The following is a 23,647-nucleotide window of genomic DNA, read 5'->3' as shown; positions in this document are numbered from 1 at the left end:
TTTCTTTCTTTCTTTCTTTCTTTCCTTCCTTCCTTCCTTCCTTCCTTCCTTCCTTCCTTCCTTCCTTCCTTCCTTTCTTTCTTTCTTTCTTTCTTTCTTTCTTTCTTTCTTTCTTTCCTGTTCCCTCTCATTTACTGGTGTCTGGTAGAAGGGAATGGGCTGTGGACCTAGATCCCCTGGGTCTGAAGCGTAGTTGTGTCATTCACCTACTGGATGACCTTGAGCTAATGAATCACTTGACCTCCTTCTCCCCAAAGAAGAAAATAAAACTCCCCTTGTGAAGACATTGAGAGAACAGAATGAGATGACATATGAGATGGTTCCGGGCACAAGATGAGAGGGTCAGTTGTGTCAGTACCTTTCCTGTCGCACCTCCTCTGTGCACAGTCACACCCCAGGAGAAACAGCAGTCACATCTGCATCTCCACAGGCTGAGATTCTGCATCTCGCTGTGTCACCTCTGGCATGTGACATAACCTCACGGAGACTCATGTGATAACGTGGTGGTGTTTCCTTGTAGGAGGAAGTCAGCAATGCAAGAAAATGTGACACGGAGCAGGTCAGGGGACCAAGAACACAGCCAGCCCTAGGGAAACCTTCACTCCGGTTAAGATACTGGGGTTATTATTATTAATATCCACCCCAGGCAAATTCAGGCAATAAGCTGCAACCATGAGCTGACTGTGGATTCCAAACTCGCCCTCCTTGGGTGGGCGCCCTTACTGCTTGGGGCGCTCTGCCTGCATTTCCACACTGTCCTCAGGACAGGACATGCCAGCAAAGGAGGGACCGCTGGCCGGGCCCCGCATCCCCAGATCTCTCCTGGAACTCCAGGCTTGTGTAACCAATACCACATGGCCGCTCGGATGTCAACCAGGCAGCTCATGTCCAGTGAAGAACTCTGAGTCCTCTGACCCCCAAACCTGTCCCTCTAAGGACAGAGTGTCTCTCTGTCTAGGGTTCAGGGCACAGAACTGGCAGTCATTCTTGACCCTTCTCCTCTCATCCTCCCCTCCCATCGGTCAGCAGCTCATCCTTCCAAAAGCACCCAGAACTTGAGCCCTTCCCCTCATTGTCCTGGGTGCTTCCCTGGTCCAAGCGCCTCTACCTCCCACCTGGATTTCTGAGACGGCCTTTCTCCCTTCATCCTGTTCTCAGCTCAGCACCAGGGGTGTCCCTGTGTTCATGTCATTGAGTCAGCAGTCACTTATTGAGCACCTACTGTGTGTCAGGCACAGTTCTAGGCTCTGACAGCTTTGCATCTTCCTCTGAGCCTCCAAGGAAGCCCTCCTTCCCCTCATGCCCTGGCCCCTCCCACATCCCAGGTCTGCTCCCACCTCAGGCCTTTCCACATACAGTTCCCTCCGGGTCTGGAAAGCTCCTCCCCCAACACCTGGGCGGCTCACTTCCTCACCTCCCTCCCACGTTTGTTGAAGCATCCTCACTCAGTGAGGCCCTGCCTGCCCACCTTATTTTACTCTGCAACTGCCCCACCCCCACCCAAACCCCCACCAACGCTCCCTCCTGCTTCAGTTTTCTCCCTGGCACTTGTCCCCGTAACATTCCAGGTGAGTGATTTGTCTTTCCTCTGTCATTCCCACTACAATGTAAGCTCTGTGAGGGCATAGCTTTGTCTATTGTCTTCACTACTGAATCTCCAGCGCCTAGAACATGCCACACATACGCATGGAATGAATGGGGTGCTCGTTTCAAAGTGTTCTGATTCGTTTCCCATATCCGCCCCCTTCAGAAGCATGACCCCTAGTGGCAGATCTTTGTCAGTACCAGGCTTTGTGCCACGTGCTGGGGACAGGACAGTGGGTTAGCTGCCTGGTTTCCTGGCCCAGACACTTATGTCCTCTCACCTTGGCAGAGGGTGTTACTGGGTGACAGCTGCAGCTGTAAAGGAACTTCCGCTCTCCCTCTGCTCAAGTCCACCAAACTCCCCATCACTGGCTGGGCCCTGCCTTTGGCCTTGCCGTGCCCCTCCCCCATGGGAGGAGCTTCCCAGCCTTTGCGCGCTGAGCTGGCAGGGATACCGGTGCCCACCCGGCCTGACCTAGCTGCAATGTGTTTGCAGAGGTGGTCGGCGTGGGCTGCGTCCTGGACGGGGTGCGCTACAACAACGGCCAGTCCTTCCAGCCTAACTGCAAGTACAACTGCACGTGCGTGGATGGCGCGGTGGGCTGCACGCCGCTGTGCCTCCGCGTGCGCCCCCCGCGCCTCTGGTGCCGACACCCGCGGCGAGTGAGCGTGCCAGGCCGCTGCTGTGAGCAGTGGGTGTGCGACGACGATGCCAGGAGGCCGCGCAAGACGGCGCCACGCCACACGGGCGCCTTAGGTGGGTGCCAGGGGCGGGGTGGGCGGGACTCTGGGGGCGGGTTGCAGACCCTCCTGGAGCTCTGACCGCCTGCCTGTGGTTAACACAAGCCCAGTCCCACTCCCAGCCCACCATTCACTAACCTAGCTGTGTGACCCTGGGAAAGTCACATCCCCTCTAGACCCTGTTTCCCCAGGGTTAGAATGGAAATGACACCCTCTGTCCTGCCTGTCTTACGGGATCCTCTGAGTGTAAAATGTGGAAGTGCTTTGTAAAGAACAAAGCCAGACAGATGTGATTCATTATTATCCTACTTAAGAGGTTAGGTAGGGGGTGGAGAGGTGGCGGAAGGGTGGGAACCTGGGGAGGAGAGGCAGGAGTGACAGGTGTGAGGGCCCAAGAGAGGAGATGGCTTTCTTTCACTGTGGAGAATTGGGGACAGGTGAGGCTTCAGCCAGGTAAACCAGGTCATAGAAAGCCTGGCAAGGGAGGGCAGGGACAGACCTGTTAGTTTCATCACAGTTTACTGGAGCCTAGCCAATGGCAGACACTTAGCAGGTACCAATCAATGTTTATCATATGGATGGATGGATGGATGGATGGATGGATGGATGGATGGATGGATGGATGGATGCATGGATGGATGGATGGATGGATGGATGGGCAAATTGATGGATAGATGGGCGGGCTAATGGGGATGTGAACTAGGGCAGTGGGAGTAGAGGTGGCAAGAAAGGGACAAGAGGCATTCATTGCATGAGTAAAACTGAAGGTCTTGGCACCAATCTAACATGTGGAGACGGAGCATGGCGGGTGACTTCGGGCTCCTCATTACCTGGGATAAAATACAAGAGCAGAAGTAGGTTTGGGGAGGAGGGGCTCTCCGTTGTTTGAAACAGGTGGAGTCTGAGGCTGGGCACCCCACCTGTGGGATCGATCGCCCAGAGGATCGTCCAGTAGGGGCAGCTTTGGAGGAGGGAGATGGGGCAGAAGAAGGAGAGTGGGGGGTAGAAGAGGGAAATCAGGAGCCTCTGATGACACAGAAGGTAGCACTAAGGATATTTCTAGAAGGAAAGTGTCTAGCAGGCAAGTGGACATGAAGAAGTGAAGAAATGGCAATAGAGTCTGGGTGTCTGAGGGGGTGGTCTTTTTTTTTTTTTTTTTTTAATGCTAAGTGCATGAGTTTAGTCAGGAAGACCGTGGAGGAGGCCTCCTCGGCCTTTGGACTGACAACATTCTGACTAGATAATTCTCTGTGGTGGGGCTGCCCTGTGCATTGTGGAATGTGTAGCAGCATCCCTGACCCTTGTCCCCGAGATGCCAATAGCACCTGCCCCACGAGTAGTACATAAAAAGCAAACCTACCTCCAGACATTGCTAATTGTGCCCTGGAGGACACAATCCCCCCCACCCCGAGAACCACTGGTGTGGCGCCTAGGCACCCCCATTTAAGGTGAGGGAGAGAAAGGCAAATCCAAGAGGCGGGCCAGAAACAGGACCAGAGACTTTGCAGAAGCCAAGTGAAGCAAGTGCTTCCGACAAGAACAAACTGGAAAGCCGGAGAGGACAGGATGTAAGGGACCAGCCCAGACAGAGACCTACGTCCTATGCAGCCTCGGTCTGACTGGACCAGGAGGGAGGGTGGTTCCCGCAATCCTACCCCCCTCCTGGTTCAGGGATGCACAGCCTCTCTGGATGGGGCTTGGGTGCCCCCCAAGGGCGGAGCCAGCCCCCTGAAGAAGCTGTCCCTGTGGATGCAGGGCTTGGCGGGAAAGCTCTGTCCCTAGCAGGCGCACAGCAGCAGTCTCACCACCAACCCTCTTGGCAGAGCCACAAGGGGGTCAAGGGGACGGGGTGGCAGTGACTGCTCATTGTGTGTGGCCCAGTGACCCCATTCTGACTGAACATAAGCAGAGCTCCTGCCTGCCTAGCAGGTGACCCAGAAACCAAAGCCCTTTTATCCCCCTAGGCAAATCCCTCCCATGGTCTCCCTCCCTCCACGCTGAGGCCCAGCTCATCCCAGCCTGGCCCAGCCTCAGTCCTCACAAGCCTCTCCTTTGTTTCTTCTGTCTCTCAAACCTCCCCTTCTCTCACTCCTTCATTCATCAATGTTCCCTGCACATCTATGAACCTGGAAGGTCTGGGTATCAAGAACAGACCCTTCCCCTTTCTCTTTCTTCTCCTGATCCTACTAGATTTCTTTCCTATTTTTCTCTTTTCTCTCCCCCCCATTTTAACCACTTTTCTCTCCCCTCCCCATTCTCTCCTTCTCTCTCCCTCTCTCAGTCCCCTGCACTCTCACTCCCTCTCCTTCCTTTTTTCTCCCTCTCCCTTTCTTCTCTGCTCTCTCATCTGCCTTCCCACCCCTCCCCCTCTGTTCCTCTCTCACGTCCTGCACTATGTACCCATGAGTCAGGGTGGGACTGGCTTGCTCTTCCTGTCTCTCTTGTGTATCTTGTTCCATTTTCCTGTGGGATCTCTCCTTTGTCTTCCTGGTCTTTCACCTGCCTCCATCTCTAGCTGGTTCTGTTTTCCACTTCTCAGGAAGCCATTGAGCACTCCGCATGTATATGTTGATGGACCATCTGAGAATTGGTGTTTAGTTGGCCGACAGTCAAGGAACCCCGCCTGCTCACATTTACTGAGCGTTTACTAGGGACCAGGGACAGTGCGAGTGCTGAGACATGTGTGACCCATCTTTCCCATCCACAGCCCTGGGAGGGGGGCTGACTTGCAGGTGGCCATGCTCAGAGAAGCACCGAGACTGTGTGACTCTGAAGCCTGTGTGTCCCCTTAACGGCTATGCCCTCAGCATCACCCAGATGAAATGCTGGGTACTAGGGTGGAGACACTCCCCTTTGACCTTCCCCCAGAGAAACTTACTCTCTGCAGCGGCAGGAACAGTGTCTTGTGACCCAGCAGATAGATGCCCGATACATGCTTAGTCACTATTTAGACCCTTTTATTGTCACACCAGCCCCACAAGCTAGATGTTATTGTGCCAACAAGGAGACTGAGTTGTCTAGGGTCACACAGCTTGTCGGTGGTTGCGCAGAATTTGAACTCAAGTCCACTTGTCTGTAGGGATGGTCTTCCCTCCAAAGACCAATAAGGAGCTCAGAACACGTCCTTCTCTCCTTGGGGACCCACGCTGGTTAGAAGCCAACTTGCCACCTCTCTCTTTGCTGAGTTTCAGGGACCCCAAACCTGTGCTTGTGTGGTGATGGTGGAGACTGGGGATGACAGTGGCTAGAGACTCACAGGTACTCCGGTCTCCATCCACAGCGGCCATGGGCGAGGTCGAACCCTGGCACAGGAACTGCATACCCTACACGAGCCCGTGGAGCCCCTGTTCCACCAGCTGTGGCCTGGGAATCTCCACACGGATCTCCAATGGCAACGCCCGCTGCTGGCCTGAGCAAGAGAGCCGCCTCTGTACCCTCCGGCCCTGTGACGTGGACATCCGTTCGCACATCAAGGTGGGTCCACCTCCCAGGTAGGGCAGGCATCTTAGACGTCACAGGTAAGCCTGGCTTTGAGCCTGGCTCCTGAACTCCCTCGTGGGGCCATCGGTAACATGGGAATCATTAAGCCCCCTCCTAAGTTATTTGGATAATGTGTGTCACCGGTTTGGTGTGTCGTGAATCTCACTCAATGGAACTGATGGTGGTGACCGTATTATTGGAATCAGGGTCCCTCTGGAGAGAACCCGGGGACTCTCCGAAGTGCTCTCCTGGGATGATTCTGAGGGCCCCTCGCTGACTGCCACTCTCCCTCTGTTCCTGGGGTGGCCCACACCTGTGTGCACCACGTGCCAGCCATGCTGGGCGATAGGGGGCACTGAATGGGGCAGGGGACGCCAGAGCCAAATGCCTGCCTGTGCTGACTGCATGTGGCTGTGGCCAGTCTCCTCGCACCTCTGAGGAGTTGACGTAAGATCATTAAAATAAAACATCAAGGATACAGCAGACTGAGCCCTGCTCCTCAGAGTTAGAAATGGATTTGATTTGCCTAACTTGTGGCGTCCTTGCTGGTGCCTTCAGACTGACCATAAGCCTAGTGTCACTTAAAACAATTAAAACAACAACAACTCAGCACTGATGGTTTCTGGGGGGTGCAGAAGACCGGCTGCCCAGTAGACACGACAGCCAGCTTCCTACAGTTCTCCCACTTATCACACACTGCTCCCTGGCCCTGGCCCCTGCTCCCGTCTTCTCTGCGTCAGTCACCTGGATCCTTCCACCTCCTTCTCCTTCTCTCTTCCTCTTTCTCTCGGATTATCTCCCCTGCCGTACTAGTCTGTACTCTTCACGTTTGGTGGATCGTAGGTACCCAGCAAACGTCTCTTAATGAAGCATGAATGGAACAGTTACCAGCCGCAGGAAAAATAGCAGGAACAATGCAGGGTGCCCTTGAGGTAGAGATGGGTTTACCTCAAAACTAATTCAAGTCCTGCCATCATCCCCAACCCCCACCATTACCACCCAATTTTACTTCAATAATTATGTGCCTAAGATGCCTCCTCCAATTGTATAAGCCTCAGGCCCCACAGAGCCTGATCTGCTCTGTCCCGGGTCTGACATGGTGCTGGTACCAAGTAGACCCCAAGAACCACTGGTCCAATGAGTTTAGTAAGTGTCTGCTATGTATTCATACTGCATAACTCAGCTGCTGAATTAGACTGTAGGGACCCAGCAAGAGCCCCTCTTGAGGAGCCCACAGCCCAATGGAAAGACAGCTACCTTTAAATAACACCAACCCAGCTGAGTAAGTTGCATGATGAGGGCGTGTGAGAGGCTGTGGGAGACAGAGGAGGAGGAGGATGGGGGAAAGTGCATCCCCAGTCATGGAGTCCCATGACGCCTCTTCCACTAACTAGCTGGGTGCTTGATTGACTGAAGGAGCTACAAAGGCATCCTGTGTTGGTGAAAGTGTGACAGAGGACCGGGCAGAAATGCGGGAAGGAAAGGAAATGCTGGTTGTGAGGTACCCCTTAAGCATGGCACGCCTCATCTGTGGGCCTCTGTTTACTCCTGTGTAATATGGCTGGGTCTCGGTGCATTGGAGAGAGGGCCTTCCTAGCTTAAAGACGCTGCACATCCGAAAGTGAGGTGGAATGCTCCCGTAGGGTGAATGAACAGGGAACAATTAAGGCCTTAGAGGGAAGAAGGTGGTTGTTCATCCTCTGAGCATCCCAACTGAAAGCTCCTTTCCTGCAGGAAGGGAAGAAGTGTTTGGCCGTGTACCAGCCGGAGGCGCCCGTGAATTTTACCCTCTCCAGCTGTGTCAGCACACGCTCCTACCGGCCCAAGTACTGTGGGGTCTGCACGGACAACAGGTGCTGTATCCCATACAAATCCAAGACCATCGATGTCTCCTTCCAGTGTCCCGATGGGCCTGGCTTCTCCCGCCAGGTCCTGTGGATCAACGCTTGCTTCTGCAGCCTGAGCTGCAGGAACCCCAACGATATCTTTGCTGACTTGGAATCCTACCCTGACTTCTCAGAAATTGCCAATTAGGCAGGCACAGAACACAGGCTCAGGCCTGCCCCCATGCTTGCCAAGCAGCCAGCCCTCTGCGGCCCACCATCGAACCTTCTTTTGTGCACTTGCCTCTCATTTCTAATTTCCCTTGGCCCCCTTTCCTGTCTCCAACCACCCAAATGATCCATTCTGGTGCCTCTCAGTCCCAGACTCGGGGTCCCATCCTGGACAGGATTCTGCATGTGCTCCAACGTAAATGCCTGTCTCCAGCTGTTCTGGACAAGCCCAAAGCCGTCCAGCCCATGCAAGCCACTGGGAGGCCTGCTGGATCTTGCCCGAGTCCCAAGGAACAGAATCAACGGGACACTCAGTATCACTACTTCCCTCTTTAGATGCCGAACCACAAGGCTCTTTGGATCCATTGAGAAGGAGAGGTGGGATTTCGGGCAATGGAACATTCTGTTATTTGGGCCCTGCTGGGTGGTGCTCCAGTAGCCAGTTCTGACCACAGCACAGCAAAGTACCCCTGATTACAAAGATGTGTGCACCCCAAGGTCACCAAACATTTGCCAAGTGAGGTGAATGGTTGTTCGGTTTTGATTTTTCGTGGAAAATTGTATCCATTCATCCAGGTGTTGTGGAAGTTAAGTTTCTCTCCACCCCTGCACTGTGAAGGGTACATACACGTTGGGTTCATTCCAGTCAGAAATGCAATTTGATAAATTTCATTCTTGTTCACGAAAAAGTCCCCAGTCCACACCCCAGGGTCAGAGCAAGGTCAGCCCATTTCCAGAAGGAGCAGTTGACCGTAGCTCCAAATCTCCTGCTGACCGACAGGATATCAGGGGATTGGCCAGGCTCTTCCTCAAATTGGTATCATCTCCCTGCTTGGGGCTCACGGGAGTTGGTAGAATCCCTGGGAGAGCCTGTCTGACTCCTGAGAGCGGTGTCCTGGGACATTCCTCTGCATTTAAGGGGCCCCAACTGAAGCCCAAGCAGACCCACCTGAAATGACCAAGAGGTCCAGGCTGGGTGTGAGTCAAACCAAGAAGCGGGTCCGTCTGCATCTGCCTGGGGTGGCAAGGGTCACTTGACCCAGGACATGATGTCTTGTTCCGCTTCAGTGACCCATGTCACAGACTTCGGGTCTGCTGACCCAAACAACGCAGTTTTGGTGTGAAGACAGAGGTTTACTAGTTGTTTAGAAATGGTAATATATTTAACAGGGATTAAAAGCCAAAGGGAGTTGACGCTAAAAGGAAGAGAAGGTTGTCACTAGTGGAAATGAGGCGAGTATTTATTTTATTAGTAAAATATAAATGTTTACTGTTATAATGCTTTTATTTAGTATCTTCTATGTGCCATGTTCTCAGTGCTTCCCCCACACTAGCTCATGGAAACTTCACGATCTTGTTGAGAAGTGCCCATTATTGTTTCTGTCTTACAAATGTGAAATCAAAGCTCAGATCGGTAAGAAAATTGGACCAAAGTCACCCAGCTGGTAAGTGAAGGAGTCAGGATTCAAATGTAGGTTGGACTGACGTGATATTTTTCTCCCTACTTTTAAAGCTTCCAAACATGTCAGAGCAGGAAAACATGTCAGAATAAGGCACCCTTTGCTCTCATTTTCTGCTCTTTTTTAACTGTCTCTCTGGCTCCTTTTACAAGAGAAGAGTATCTGACTTCCAGATAATTTAGGTGCCTCAGCATCCAAAAAAATATGGCGTAGACAAAAATCCATGAATCTCCTATAGATCACCCCCTCCTTCAAAGCAGAAGCAGCGCTCACCAGGCATTTACAAGACGGCTTTGTTCACCCAACACTGCATACTGAATGATGGGCAGTTATTCCTAAGGAACTCTGTGTGGTGTGCAGAAGGGATTCCTAACCAGGAAACAAAGGACAGGCACGCGCCTGCATTTACTGTGACTTCCTAAATGTCTGACCCAATGCAAGGCACAGTGGTGCTCAATACAGATCTGATGAATAAAAGAAAATGTGTACGTGCTCCTACTTTTATTCAGAAGCTCTCTTCTTCCAAAGAATCTAATTTTTATCAGCTGAATCTTACCTTAAGTGCCATAGGAGAAGAGACAATATTTCAAGAAATGTATATTCTTATTGGAAACCAAATAAAACAAGAATTCTGTGTGAAGAGAATTTACCCCATGAATAATCTCTTGTGTTAGTCTGTGTGGACCGTGTTGGATTTTCTTAGAGTGACATCACCTGCCATCGACAAATGACAAGGTCTACATGATTACTGACCCCACTTGAAATTCAGAGGAAACCCAAGAGCCACGTTCCTACTGAACGACACCCCGATTTGGGAAACTGACCAGAGCTTCTAAGAGCATAGGGATCCTAGTTGGAGGAATTGGGGACTGGCCTGGGAATGGGTGGGATGGGGTGGCCAGAATGTCCCAGTTAGTATTTGTTTCTAGAAATGGACCTGTCCTATGCAGGTCCCAGAGGGAAAGACTCCGATCCATGTGCTGAAGTCATGAGGACGAAAATGTGGGCCCAAAGTAAGGAAGCAATGAGAATTACCCTGCAGTAAACCACTTCAATAAAGATTAACAATCATAATGAAGAGAAAAAAGAAAAAAAAATGTCCCATTATCGAGTGGTTACTTGGCGCCAACCACTACGCTATATTTTAAATTATCTTACTAATTATCACAGCGATTTTGAGTAAAGCTCTCTTTTATAAATGGAACATCTGAGAAATCAGCCAAAAACAGCCGAAGCCTGAATCCCAGAGTATTCCACTCTGCCCCGCTCTTGGGGAGGCCTGCAGGCAAAGCGTGAGTGACCCCCATTGGAGGGTCACAGTGGTGGGGGGCATCGAGCTGGTCAGACAGATCGCCTCCCCAGTCCCTTGTAACTCCATGTGCTGGGATGAGGGAAAGGTACACTCAGGGTCAGTGAACCTTTGGTGAAGAAAGCCACGTTAGTGCCTAGAATGGATTTCTCTGGTGTGGGAGGAGACCTGAGTCCTCCAGTTCACTCATTCTTGCTAAGCCTTATCGTGAGCATTTTATGGACACTTAATGTGTGCCAGGCCTGTGCGCAGTGCGTTACTGCCATATCTTATCTTAGTCATTACATTATTTCCCCATTTTAAAGATAAGACAGCTAAGGTACACAGAGGTTCAGTCATTTGCTCAACATCTTACCAGCTCGTGAACTGCAGACCAGGATCGCAAACCAAGGTTAGTCTGACACCTGAGCCATCGCTCCTGATGCTAAGCCCCGTTAGCCTGTCCCCCAAATCGAAAGGTACAAGAGAAGCTTTGCTGCAGTTCTAACTTTGAAAGTGATTTGAAGAGTGATCAAAGGAAGTCGACTCAGGTGATACGACTCTCTGTGATCCATTAACATAGTACTGTGTCTACATAGGGATTGTGGGGACCTACGCAATGTGGCCTGTGACTATTATATTGAATTAGGTCATTGCTTTTAAAGGACTTATCTGGATCCACAGTAACTGCGATAATAACCAAGCCTGCACAGCTGGGACTCATGAATAATCAGAATGGTCAACTGTATCTGCACATATACGTGTGTCTATATTTATATATGTATGTATATCTATTTTCAAACTGTGACTTAATATTTAAGTGTTCCTACTGCCATTTTTTGTAAGTGACTGAAAAATACATAAAAAAAAAAAAAAATGTCTTGGAATTTCCCAACAGAGGGAAAATAGCACTTGGGCAATCTGTCATGTTTTACAACATTCCTCATTTTTCTCATGATTTGTGTAGTATGAACATGTTTGTTCAATGTGAAGGGTTTGCATTGCTCAAGTTCCCTGTTTATAGCTTGTCTCCTTAAAGCAATAAATCATCAGCAAAGAGACTGACTGGATTTGATGGGTTTTCTTGTATATTCAGTTATTATGAGGCAATGATGGAGCCCTGAGCACTAAAATGCAGATGGTGGAAATCAGGTCCCAGATATTTTATTTACAGCCATAAAAATAGCTAAAAGTTTGGCGATGCCCTTAGAAATAGGAATTCTGGCATTCAGAAAAGACCAATGCTACAAATGTGTCCTGGCTGGAAGACATCTCACATAAATGTAAAATATTTTTATATTCATTCATTCATTCATTCATTCACTCCCTCATTTATTCAATGCCCTTCTATATCATCACTTAGACTTGGACACCTGAGGTCAGGGACTATGGTTGCATCCCCTGAGCTGAGCACAACACCTGGTACATGCTGGGAACTGGGTAAGCGAGGGTTGGATGGGTGGAGAGACGGATGGATAGAGGCGTAGCTATTGCCGGCTGCCTTGAGAACCAAGGGGAGTGAAAAGAAGTGTAAGGGAGGCTGCAAGATACAATAGAAACAGTTCTGATTTGGGGAGTCAAGTGGATTGTTACATATTTTATTCCTTACTGGAAGCCCTCACTTCACTCATGTAAGCCGCCGTTTCCTCAGCTGTGAAATACAGAAAATGATAGTGCGTGGCTTGTGGTGGGGATGATGTAATGATGAAAATGCATGTTGCATGCAAAGTTTTAGACGAGAGCGTGGCACGGGGTGAGCACTTCGGAAACACAGCTATTATTAGCTGAGTCTCAGTTTCCTCCTGAAACCAGGGTAATCAGCAAGGCTGTAGGAAGAATTGGAGTCAATGCATGTGTCTGCATATTTTACTTATTGAGTTCTTATTTCAAAATCGTAACTACAAAGCAAACGTCACCAATACTCAGTTGAATGGTTTTTTTACTTTAATCATATGCTGCTTGATCCTTTAACTTTTTGATTTTTAGGTTTTCATTTGATGCTGTCGTTTGATTAAACTCCCAGCTTCTTTAAGGCCAGAAGGGTGTCATATTTTACGGTGTCTCCCAAATCAATGTACTATATATATAGCACATGCTCAGCTGTATGAACAGATGTACAGATGGCTGGCTAGAATAAATGAACAGAATGACACAACTGATATCTTCTAGCTAAATCCCCATCATCTACTCCTCAAAACACATTATGGTATTGTAATAAAAATCAAGGTAGACTTGATTCCAGTAAAAAAAATAATTGCTACATGAATTGTTTCCCAAAACACCTCTATCCTGAAGCATACCTTTTTTTTTTCCCCAAAAAAAAACTGGAGGTTACATTGTGGAGTCCTGTGGATGCTTTAGAATGAATGTTCAGACCTTGGGGGAAATTTCTTATGATATCAGGTAGTTAAAGTTTTGGCAAAATGAGATTTGGGATATTAAAAAAGAAACAACATACCCAAAATGGAGCCCCACCAACATTTAATACCTGGCTAATTGTAGTTGCAGCCTCTCTCAGGAGTAGAATTTTAAACCATTGAGTCTGGAATTTCCTGGTCAGCACCAGTGAGTCAGTCTGCCTGATAAGGCCGCCTGCCTCCCCCTAAGGGAAGGTGACCTTGCTTGAAATAATCTAGTCTTTTAATTTTCTTGTTCCACCCTTGTTCTGCCTATAAAAACTTCCATTTTGTACCACTCCTTGGAGCCCCCTTGCACTCACTAAACGGGGTGCTGCCCGATTCACAAATCACTTAATAAAAGACAATTAGATCTTCAAATGTACTTGGCTGAATTTTATTCTTTAACGGAATGAAATGGCCAGTGCACTTTATTACGAAGGTAAAAAAGCACATAGCAGAGATACTCGTGCTCTCCATTGCCCCCACTGAAGAAATGAAAATACAAAAGCATCAGAGGTATTCAGAGGTCCAAGTCCTAGCCGAGCCTGTGTTCTTTTCAAATACAGGTCAGAGCAAACAGGACTTCGAAGGAAATGAGGCAGCTGGCACCAAGCCCAGGTATGGTTTCCTCTACTATATTCTGTAGAGAGTATTTCCAGATCTGCATGCTAACCTCACTGCTCTTGCCTTTCACACAGTACTAACATAGTGGGTTTCTTAGTCCATCCCGTAAAAACGGAGAGGAAGCTGCTAGAAGCAGGGTTATTGATAGCAGTAAGAAAATGTCAGCTTGTCAGCAAAGGAAGAGACAAAAGAATTGAGAACCGGATAGAAAATATGATAAAAGCAGGTTGGTCACTCATCAGGGTGGGACTATTTCATGGAGGGACAAACATCCCTTCAGGCAATAAAAGCCTTAAGCGCATCTGCGGTGTTAGAACTAGGAACTAATTGATGTTCTATAGTCCAAAACATCAACAGGTGCTTGCATGCGTCGTGTGCTCAGTGAACTGTTTGAAAGGCAGGAGGATGTAATCCATGTTAGAAATGGCTGGACGAGCCATTTAATCTCTTGAGCCTTGGCTGTCTTATCTATAAAGCAAGGGTAACACAGGCACACAGACAAAGAGAAAAGGGGGAAGGACACTGTAACATGTGCTAAACGTTACTGTTATTAGAGGAAGTAATTAACAAAAACCTCTTATTATACGCTGGACACTTGTGCAGGTGGTGGAGATACAAAAAAAAATGCTAGTGATGGGAAAAAGGAAACGTAAGGTGATGCACATTAGAAATGTTGTGTATACTACTGAGGCCATCAGTGCTGCTGTCACATGGTCAGTGCTTCCTGGGGAGGGAGGGGCATTCAGAAAACATTTCTGAGTAGAGATGAGGAAGGGCCTGTCTTGCCACAGTGAGTGTGACTGTCAATGGATTTAATTCTCCAAAGGACATAGCAATTCACCTGCCACAACTACATCAATTACTGGAAGCCCCCGCTGCCTGTATGTGGGAGAGGGGGTGAGAGTAGAGTGAACTCAGTCACAGTTGCTTGGACAGCGAGCGGACACCTGAGTCCATCTGGGCCAATGAGATTCTTCCCCGTAAGGAGCACAAAGACCTGATTGGTTCTAGGTCCAAGAACGGAAGGTCATGAAGCCTTTGGGTTAGGACCACCATTGTGTTTTGCAGATGCAGAGACATCTCATCTTAGAACGATGCTGATCTGCTGGCAAGGACTCCTCCCTAATCCCATCTCCAACCCTGTAAAACCAGGCTTCACCTTCTGCCCTTGCGTTCCACGTGGGACACAGTTGAAAGGTTTCCATGCAGCCTGGGAAGCCCCAAGACAAATATGTACTACCGTGTTTTCCCCAAAAATAAGACCTAGCTGGACAATCAGTTCTAACGTGTCTTTTGGAGCAAAACTTAATATAAGACCTGATAAAAGTGAACTGACATCTTGGAATGCTTAACCATGGAGCTGGGAGGACTGTGGGTGGAGCTGCACCCCCCCCCCCGTTGACTCTCTAGCCCTGACTTCCTGTTGAACTTCGTGGTACCTTCAGGGGGAGGGATGCTAATAGAATAACCATCTTGGAACTGGGACATTATTTTCCTTCTTCATGTGGGAGCTGGTTGGAGCCCTGGATTGTATGTAGGTGTGCATTTCCCCCACTGCGGTGGTGGTTTTTGTTTCTTTTTCCTTTTTTCCCAAATAAACTGTTTTTCTTGTGGATTTATCTGGAGAGTTATTTTTTTGCCAGTTGACAGACCCGGTCTTGTTTTAATATAAGACCGGGTCTTATATTAATGTTTTGTCCCAAAAGACGCATTCGTGCGGATGGTCCGGCTAGGTCTTATTTTCGGGGAAACATGGTAAGTGGGTTTAGGCCGCATGTAAGAACCAACCCAATGACTCAAACAGAGAAGCTGTGTCTGAGAAGGGGTGACAAGGAAGGTGACAGGCAGATGGAGGCCTCGGCTGTCCCCACAGATCCTGCAGGTGCTTGATTTCCGTGCATACTTGGTCTCCCAGCTGAGACCCACGTGTCAGGGCATCAAAACCAAAACAAGCAGCCAGAACAGAAATAGATCCCCAGCTGGCAAACAGCCTCTCCACATACCATCTCTAAATAGCATCGCACACCTGCAAACACCTCTAACAATTCACGCCCTTGGTGGAAGTCTGAGCTCCAGGAAGCTGATGGTGACAGGTCCAGCGGGTCTGTGTACCACCCCCCTTCCCCCAAAAGCTGATGTCTGCACCCACACCCTGCTGATTACTTGCTGGCTCTTCCATCACCTGCCTTTCTTTATTCTGACTCGTGCACAGAAACGGCACCTACTGAGAATGCTAAATAAGTAGGGGCTTACATGTTCCTTCTCCTGCACCTAAAGCACGATTTCTTAACCTGGGGTTCTCAGACCAAGAATCCATGGATAGAATTCAGGGGCCCCGCACTTGGACGGGGGAAGAAAATGCATCTTTGTTTTTTACTAACTTCCAATTGCAATTTAGCATTTTCCTCTATCTAAATGTAGGCAGCAAATCCTAATCTCACCAGTTATAAAATCACGTTTTTCATAGCACAGTTGTGGCATATGTCCAAGATATTATGCTCATCATTACTTTGAAATTATATTGACACCTGTCTCCTCCACATTACTTTTTAACTTATTCATAAAGAACATTTTACTACGTCATACAATTGCAACACTTGGACAGTTATTCTTCACTATAAGTGGTTTCTTTTGTCATCTTATGTATCGTATTGTATGCATCTAAACTCATTCTGCCTCACTTCCTGCCAGGCACAGCACATAGTCCCCTACCCAGGTCAGTATTACAGGTTTCTCACAAAGGCACCCACTTTCCTTCCTGCGGGCTGGTGTCCACACTGCCCCCTCAGCTGGGAATGCCTACTCACCCTTCTGTGCTCTCCAAATCTATTTCCTAAACAGCAGGGCACAACCACTTGCTGCTCTATGACTCAGACCTTGAAAGTGTTTACAATTAATTACACATCTCCAAGACACTCTTTAAGGCAAGTAAAGAAAAACCAATATAAATAACAGCATGAGAGCTGTTTAAGAAGGTGGTGGCGGCGGTCTTAAGTATGGGTCTCGCTTCGAAAGGAGTATGGGAAAACAGAAAAATGACAGTGGAGAAACCTGGCAAACTCTCCCGGAGCCAGGTGATCAAGGTTAATCTCATCAGTGATAAGTCATGTCGACCCATCACGCTGAGCATGATGTGATGAGAATGGCACTTCACCTCCACGGTCTTCATCCCAAAGACTCAAAACCCCAATTAAACCATGAGAAATCATCTGAACTTCAATTGAGGGACATTCTACAAAATGCCTGACCAGCGCTTCCCAAAACGGTCAAGGTCATCAAAAGTAAGTGTGAGAAACTAAAGACCAGAGGAAGCGAAGGAGACATGATGACTGAATGTACTGTGGTCTCTTGGAGGGGATGCTGGGGGAGAGAAAGGACAACAGGAAAAAAATGAGTGGAACCCCAATCAAGTATGGAGCTTGCTTAATAGCAATGTATCAATCTTGATTTCATCATAGTAACCAGTGTACCATTGTGGGGACAGAGTCCCAGAGAGCAGTTTCCAGGCTCTCGGGCTCACGTGGAAAGGTGCTGGCTCGGGTAGTAGATGGCCATCAGCTGTGACTGGATGGCCATCAGCTGTTACCAGTTAGCCATTAGCCACTGATAAACTGCTGTGGCTGAGCTAGGAGGGGCGGATTGCAGTTAGCAAGGGGTTGGTTGGTTGGTTGGTTGGTTGGTTGGTTGGTTGGTTGGCAGAGAAGCGGACAGCAGGTTGAGGATCCTGTGGCTCCTGCTTCCTGTGGCTCCAACCCAGCCGCCAGTGAGAATATAGTGGTGTGACTCCCCTATCCATGGCTCTGTGGGTGTTCCTTTTGGCCTCACCATATTCTGCATTCTTGTGCAGGGAGTGGGACCAGAGTCCCTGCATGACACATGGCACAGCGAGCAGGGTACAGTGCCGGCCAGAACTCTCTGAAGGGCGGTGGAGCAGTTTGTGTGTATGAACACTTAGTCTCGGGAAGCCCGTGAGGAGAAGTGCCTGGAGCAGGAAACGCAATCAGCCTGGGAGAGACGTGACCCCTCGGTGAACTGGTGGTCCTCTCAAGCCTCCGGATGGCACGCCACCCTATTGGCCAAAGCAAGCATCATCTTCCTTTTGGTGGTCTGTTGCTGCCGTGGGCTCCTAGAGTTGTAGACATTTTACACCGAAGCCACCACCCAATCGGACACCTGGCATGGCGAGCAGGATTCCGGCCAGGTAGGAATGGTGTCTGACTCTGGGCAGGAGGACAGGTGGCCCCCACACAGTGTATCGTGTCCGGTGGCCACTGTTCTCAGGAGTTGGACCCCCAAGGAGGGGTGGGAGGACATGGACGGCTCTCTGGCCAGTGTGGAGAGGGCCCTGCAGGTTCTAGCTGAGTGGTTGCTGGAGGAGGTGAAGGGTATAGCTGGCTGTGTGGGCTGGATGTTTCTCGCCACGTTGCGTCCTAGCATGGAAGAGGTGTTTATTGAAATAGCCCAGGTGCGGGACCAGCAGTCCTGGTGGCAGGCGCTGGAAGCTCGGGTCCGCCTCTTAGAGGAGGAGCCCCACAGTGGAGACTCTGAGGTAGAGATCCCATCCCCCATGCCCGGCCCATCTTGAAGCAAAAGGTAAAACATTAGCAACCTTTGGGCCCCGGAGCATTGCTGCCTGAGTTCACAACCTACACCCCGTACACTCCCACTGAGTTGCAGGAGCTGGGGAGGCGGTACCGACAGCGCCCTGGAGAGCCAGTCTCGGCTTGGCTATTACGTTTATGGGATGAGGGAGCAGACAGCATTCTCTGCTCCCCAGGCGAGATGGAAAAGCTAGCCTTCGTGACAGTGCATCCGTCCCTGCAACAAAGGTTATAAAACTGCCATAGGTTGGCCCAAGACCAGGGCAACCACTCTCTAATGGAGAGGCTCACTGCTGCGGTACGCACAGTATGGGGACAGGCTGGCGAGCTGCCAGACACCGTGAGTCAATGGCAGTCATATACAGGACTTACGCAAATAATCCGTGAAATGGGTATGAGACAGGCTATGTTCAACCCTAATATGCAGGGGCCGGATGACGAGCTTTTTACAGCCAGCATGAGAGATCTGGTTTTGGATACTGCACCTGCGAGTGCTTTTGGATCCTTGGTTGCCATTCTTACGCCCTATGTGGGGCGGCGGATCCATGAAGTTACCATTGCCTTGGGGATGTTAAACGCCGGTGGCCAGGGAAGTTAAGACAGGAGAGCTGAGAAGACAAGGCCTGGAAGCCCAAGTCAAAAGTAAGGAGAGGTCGCAGGCCTCAGAGAGTAACACGCGCACAGATGTGGCGTGATCTCGTGGCAGCAGGGGTCGATCAGGGAAAAACAGACCGACAACCCAATGCACTCTTGTTGGAACTTTGGAAACAGTTGCATCTGGAACAGCAATTCCAGCGAGGCCCAAAGGGGAAGTCAGGGAAAGCGCGACCCATGGCCCTCCAGGACTTCACGGGGCTGCTTGAGGCTGCTCCTTTCAGCTTGATTGGGGTGGGGGGAGCAGGCAGGGGCAAAGTACCCAGTCAGAGGGGAGGAGCGGGATCCGGAGGCCCCACGTGGAACTGTCCATACACTGGTCCCCTTCTAATGTTGACACTGGCACAGACTGCAGTCTTGTTTATGGGAACCCAGACCTGTTCCCTGGACCAGCAGTCTGCAATGACGGCTAAGGAGGAAAGACTGTGACTGTAAAAGCTGTTTCCTTACCACTGGGTATAGGAAGACTTCCCCGCCGCCCCCCGAACCTACAAGGTGTATGTCTACCCCATTCCAGAATATATTCTAGGGACTGACGTGCAATGGTTGTTTCATACCCCATACAATCCACAAGCAGCTGGCATGATTGAACACTACAACAGCCTTTTGAAGCAAGGCCTCCGGGTGTCAAAACACCCTCCCACGATGCGCAACTGGGCCTCACGTCTGTGGGACGTCTTGAGAATCCTGAATGAGAGACCACAGAAATGAGGGCCTGCACCAGTAGAAGCTCTGCTACATCGAACGGCCGCTCCCATTCAATTACAGGTTACCACAAGTGAGACTATTAAAGCCAGGCTACAGCAGAAATGGGAACATTTTGCTGCCAGCACCCACATGCTTGAAAGCAAGGGAACGGCAGCAATGGACTTGGCCCTGGCAGGTCAAAAGCCCCCATAGTCGGTGGTTGGGCCTGATAGCCCCATGGGGGGTGGTTTGACCCATGATTTGCAAGTGACGCCAGGAGTGGTAGCTGAGTGGCCACCGCAAATGACTGTGGTATATATCCCGATGCCGGGATGACTTTTAGGGAACTTATGTGCTCTCACTATGGCCTATTATGGGGTCCCCTGTTCTGTTACATGTTGAAACTACGCAAATGACCCCAAGCACTGCCATAAAATCTGGTACCACAAACCACTGGGAGAGGTGCCAGTGGCAGCGACCCTCCTTTCCCAGGACGAGAAGCTAGCATGTATCCTCCCAGATGGAAGGAATTTGCCATTGTTGGTTCCTAAGACTGCTATTTCTTTCCATCTGTAGGTACCTGTAGGCTAATACAACATAAGGCCCCTCGCAGAAGATGCTTGTCACGTAGATTGTGAGGCGAGACCCTGTCGGGGTGGAGTATGGGGACAGAGTCCCAAAAAGCAGTTTCCAGGCTCTCGGCCTCATGTGGCAAGGTGTTGGCTCGGGTAGTAGATGGCCATCAGCTGTTACCGGTTAGCCATTAGCCACTGATATAACTGCCGTGGCTGAGCTAGCAAGCACGGATTACAGTTAGCAAAGGGGTTGGTTGGTTGGCAGAGAAGCAGATGGCAGATTGAGCATCGTGTGGCTCCTGCTTCCTGTGTCTCCAACCAGCCGGAAGCAAGAAATACTGGTGTGAACCCCTGTCTATGGCTCCGTGGGTGCTCCTTTTTGGCCTCACCATGTCCTGCGTTCTTGTGCGGGGAGCGGGAGCTGAGACCCTGAGACAACCATAATAATGTAAAATAATAAGAGAAACTAGGTGTGGGGTATATGGGAGCTCTTTGTACTATCTTTGCAATTGTTAATTTTAAACTAATCTTAGATTAAAAGTTTAAATAAAAACGGGAGGTTATACTAAAGCCTGTTGTTTACATTTTTTTCTTCAGTAGAAACAAGCATTACAGTGGTTGTCATTGGGTATAAGACATACGTTTCTATAACAAAATAAACAAAACAAAAATAAAGTGTAAAAAAAAAAAATGTTTCCCTCTAATTATAGGTTGAAAATCTCTATCCCGTTGTTACTATGTTGTCCAAGCTACTGGGCCCTTGAAACGGGGCTAATCTACATTGAGATGTGTTGTGATGTGAAATACACACTGGTTTTCTTAGTATGAAGAAAAAGAACGTGAAGTATCTTAATAATTGTTACACTGATTCTATGCTGAAATTGTAAAATTTTGGATATGTTGGGCTAAATGAAATTCATTATTAAAATTAATTTCACTTGTTTCTATCTTTCTTAATGTGGCTGCTAGGAAATTTGAAGTTCCATCTGTGGCTCACACTGTGCTTTTACTGGACGGCGATCCTCTAAAGCAAAGGTAAGGGGCAGGTGTCAGGAGGTCCCAGGTAAGGACAGACCCGTCCCTACACCGCAATGCCACACACATGATCTCTCAGGTAGAGGGAAAGACACTAGCCACTGCAAAGTTACAAATTTATTGGTCTGGAAATAAATACAAATATCTCATTAAGAAAGTCCTCCGGAAAAACTTGTCCACAACGGTTTCCTGTCTCAATTCATTTACTCCTGCCCTGACCCTTGACCTTTCTGCACAATGTCAGGGGGAGCCTCTCAGGGGTAGGTGGCAGGAAAACTGAGTCATTACCCCTCAAGCTACCTAGAAGGCTTGACTACATCCTTCTACCAACTCTAACGGTCCCAGAAACCACGAGGTCCCAGCGACTGATTCACAATGTTCCATTCACTGATCAAACTCCTTATAAGATCCACGGTTAGCCAAAATGAAAATCAAAAGGCAGTAGTACAGGAACTTGACAGCTACGCTGACGCTGCCCCAACATGTCAGTGGTGCCACCCCGTTCAGAGAAAGGAGGTTAGAGGGGCAGGGGAGAGGGAAGGAAAGAGCATGGAAATCACGTTCCAGAATCCTTCCATCTTCTCAGCCACAACTCCCCGCCTGAATCCCCACCCTGTGCAAGAGCACACGGTTCTATCTGATGATCCAGGAATGTTACCAGGTCGGAAACGTTGGGCCCTTAAGGTCAGATTCAACCCCAGTTATCAAAGATTGGAAGCTGGATTTAACTCCTGTTTGGAATGTCCCCCCATTTCAAGGAAAGCAACTGCCAATCTAAGTTATCTTCTCCAGGAATGAAATTATCACTCATTCATGTATTTGGGGTGGAGGAGGAGGCAGAGAGCAGAGCCAAAGCCTTAAATCCAAATGTTTGCTGAGACCATTTCTTTGCAAAACCGGATTTTGTTGCCCGCTTTTGTTGTGTCTATTTAAAAAAAAAAAAAAAAAAAAAAAGCCAGAAAAGCAGGCTTGTATACTTCGCCATTACAAAGTGTATATATGCACAAACTTTAAAAATCATTTCAAGTTAACGATGTAGATTTGTTTTTCCAAACTCTTCTAGTCTCCACATAAACTCCACCTTTCTCCCGCTTTCTGTTTTACCCAGTAAAAAGAGTAACCCACGATTCGCTGCTCTCTTCCTCCCCAAAGCAGAAATGAGTTTTGTTTCCAAAAACAAAATGGTCAGTGTTTCTTTAGTTGGAGAGGAAATAGGAAGTAGGTGGGCTGGGCTTCCGACAAAATGCCCCTTAGAACCAGGATGCCCAGGTCAGCCTAAGGCTCGGATTTATTAAGTGTTTACCGCTCTTTCTTGTTTTCAACAGTTGGGTGTCACTGAGGGCTGGTGAGAGGGTGGCCACTAGGCCACTCATTAATGAAAACAGGATGCTGAGATGCTTCTTTTCCTTTGGTCCACCTGCCCTGCGCTCGGAAAGGACGCCCTCGACAAACCCCATCTAACTTTGTCGTCACCAGAGCTCACTCTTAGAAAATAAGCTTTGGATTAATACCGAGTTACGTGCGGTGTGGCAGGTAGGGGACGGGAAGGGGCTGGAGGAGGGGGCAGCTACAGCGATCCCAGAGTCTAGGGGGGGCTGTCCATGTTGGCCGCCTAGCAAAACACCTCCATGGACTTGGGCCCGGCGCTGTTCCCAGTGGCACCAGAGTTGGGGGTGATGTCCAGACGGGCGCCCTCGCTGGTGTGGGAGCGGCTGCGGTTGCCCTCGCTGGTGTGGGAGCGGCTGCGGTTGCCCTCGCTGGTGTGGGAACGGCTGCGGGCACCATCCAGCGACGAGACGCTGGAGCCCGAGGCTGTGCGGGACCGCATCAGGCGGGTCATGCTGGCAGAGGGCACTGAGGAGAGAGAGGGCCAGTTAAGGGATGGGCACCTGCACACCAGCAATGGTGCCTTCTCTGTGCCCGACCTGGCTGGGCACCTACGTGTCCCATCCATCCTCACAGTAATCCAGCCACTGGGCACTGTCATTGCTGTATCACTCACACAGGTAGAAAGCGAGGCTCAGATGGGGTAAGCGCTTGCTGCAGTCACGTAGTGCCTGGAACTCAGAGGTGAGTCTCCATCCCAGTTCTGCCACTTGCTTAACAGCTATGCGAGTTTGGGAGCACCCCTCTCTGAGCCCTCTGGCTCCATCTATAAAACGGGGATACTAATATTGACCCTACAACCAGCACTGGTCTAGGGAGGACACTCAAGGTCAGCTGGGGCCACACAGCAAGTTTGTGGCAGAGCTGTAGTGTCATCTCTTCCCCGAGAAGCCCGTGAACTCCCAGGGAATTATCACGGGCACTGTCCATTCTTTGGGGTTTAAAATGCCCTTGGACATGGCAGGTGGCTGATCAAGTAGAATGAAGACAGCATGGTCCCCCAAGATGGATTGTGTGGAATCGTGTCTCCCCAAAATTCATGTGCACTGGAACCTCAGAACGTAGCCTTATTTGGAAAG

At 49.5% G+C, this 23,647-nt stretch overlaps 2 protein-coding genes across 2 annotated transcripts in view; one reads left to right on the top strand and one right to left on the bottom strand.

Moving 5' to 3' along the window:
• The window catches only part of CCN4 (cellular communication network factor 4), a 30,135-nt gene extending 20,167 nt beyond the window's left edge, over positions 1–9,968 (top strand). The window contains exons 3-5 of the mRNA XM_019724120.2: positions 2,081–2,341; positions 5,606–5,799; positions 7,540–9,968. Of these exons, the coding sequence (XP_019579679.1) occupies positions 2,081–2,341; positions 5,606–5,799; positions 7,540–7,839 (755 nt within the window). The 3' untranslated portion in view covers positions 7,840–9,968. The remainder of the gene's footprint in view (positions 1–2,080; positions 2,342–5,605; positions 5,800–7,539) is intronic.
• An 11,316-nt stretch (positions 9,969–21,284) lies between these two features.
• NDRG1 (N-myc downstream regulated 1) overlaps positions 21,285–23,647 on the bottom strand; it is a 43,639-nt gene continuing 41,276 nt past the window's right edge. The window contains exon 16 of the mRNA XM_019724134.2: positions 21,285–23,036. Coding sequence (XP_019579693.1) covers positions 22,795–23,036 — 242 coding nt within the window. The 3' untranslated portion in view covers positions 21,285–22,794. The remainder of the gene's footprint in view (positions 23,037–23,647) is intronic.

This window comes from Rhinolophus sinicus, linkage group LG12, assembly GCF_036562045.2.
Source record: "Rhinolophus sinicus isolate RSC01 linkage group LG12, ASM3656204v1, whole genome shotgun sequence".
NCBI lineage: Eukaryota > Metazoa > Chordata > Mammalia > Chiroptera > Rhinolophidae > Rhinolophus > Rhinolophus sinicus.
Note: the sequence above shows the minus strand (reverse complement) of the source record. Positions and strands in the feature narration are given on the sequence as shown.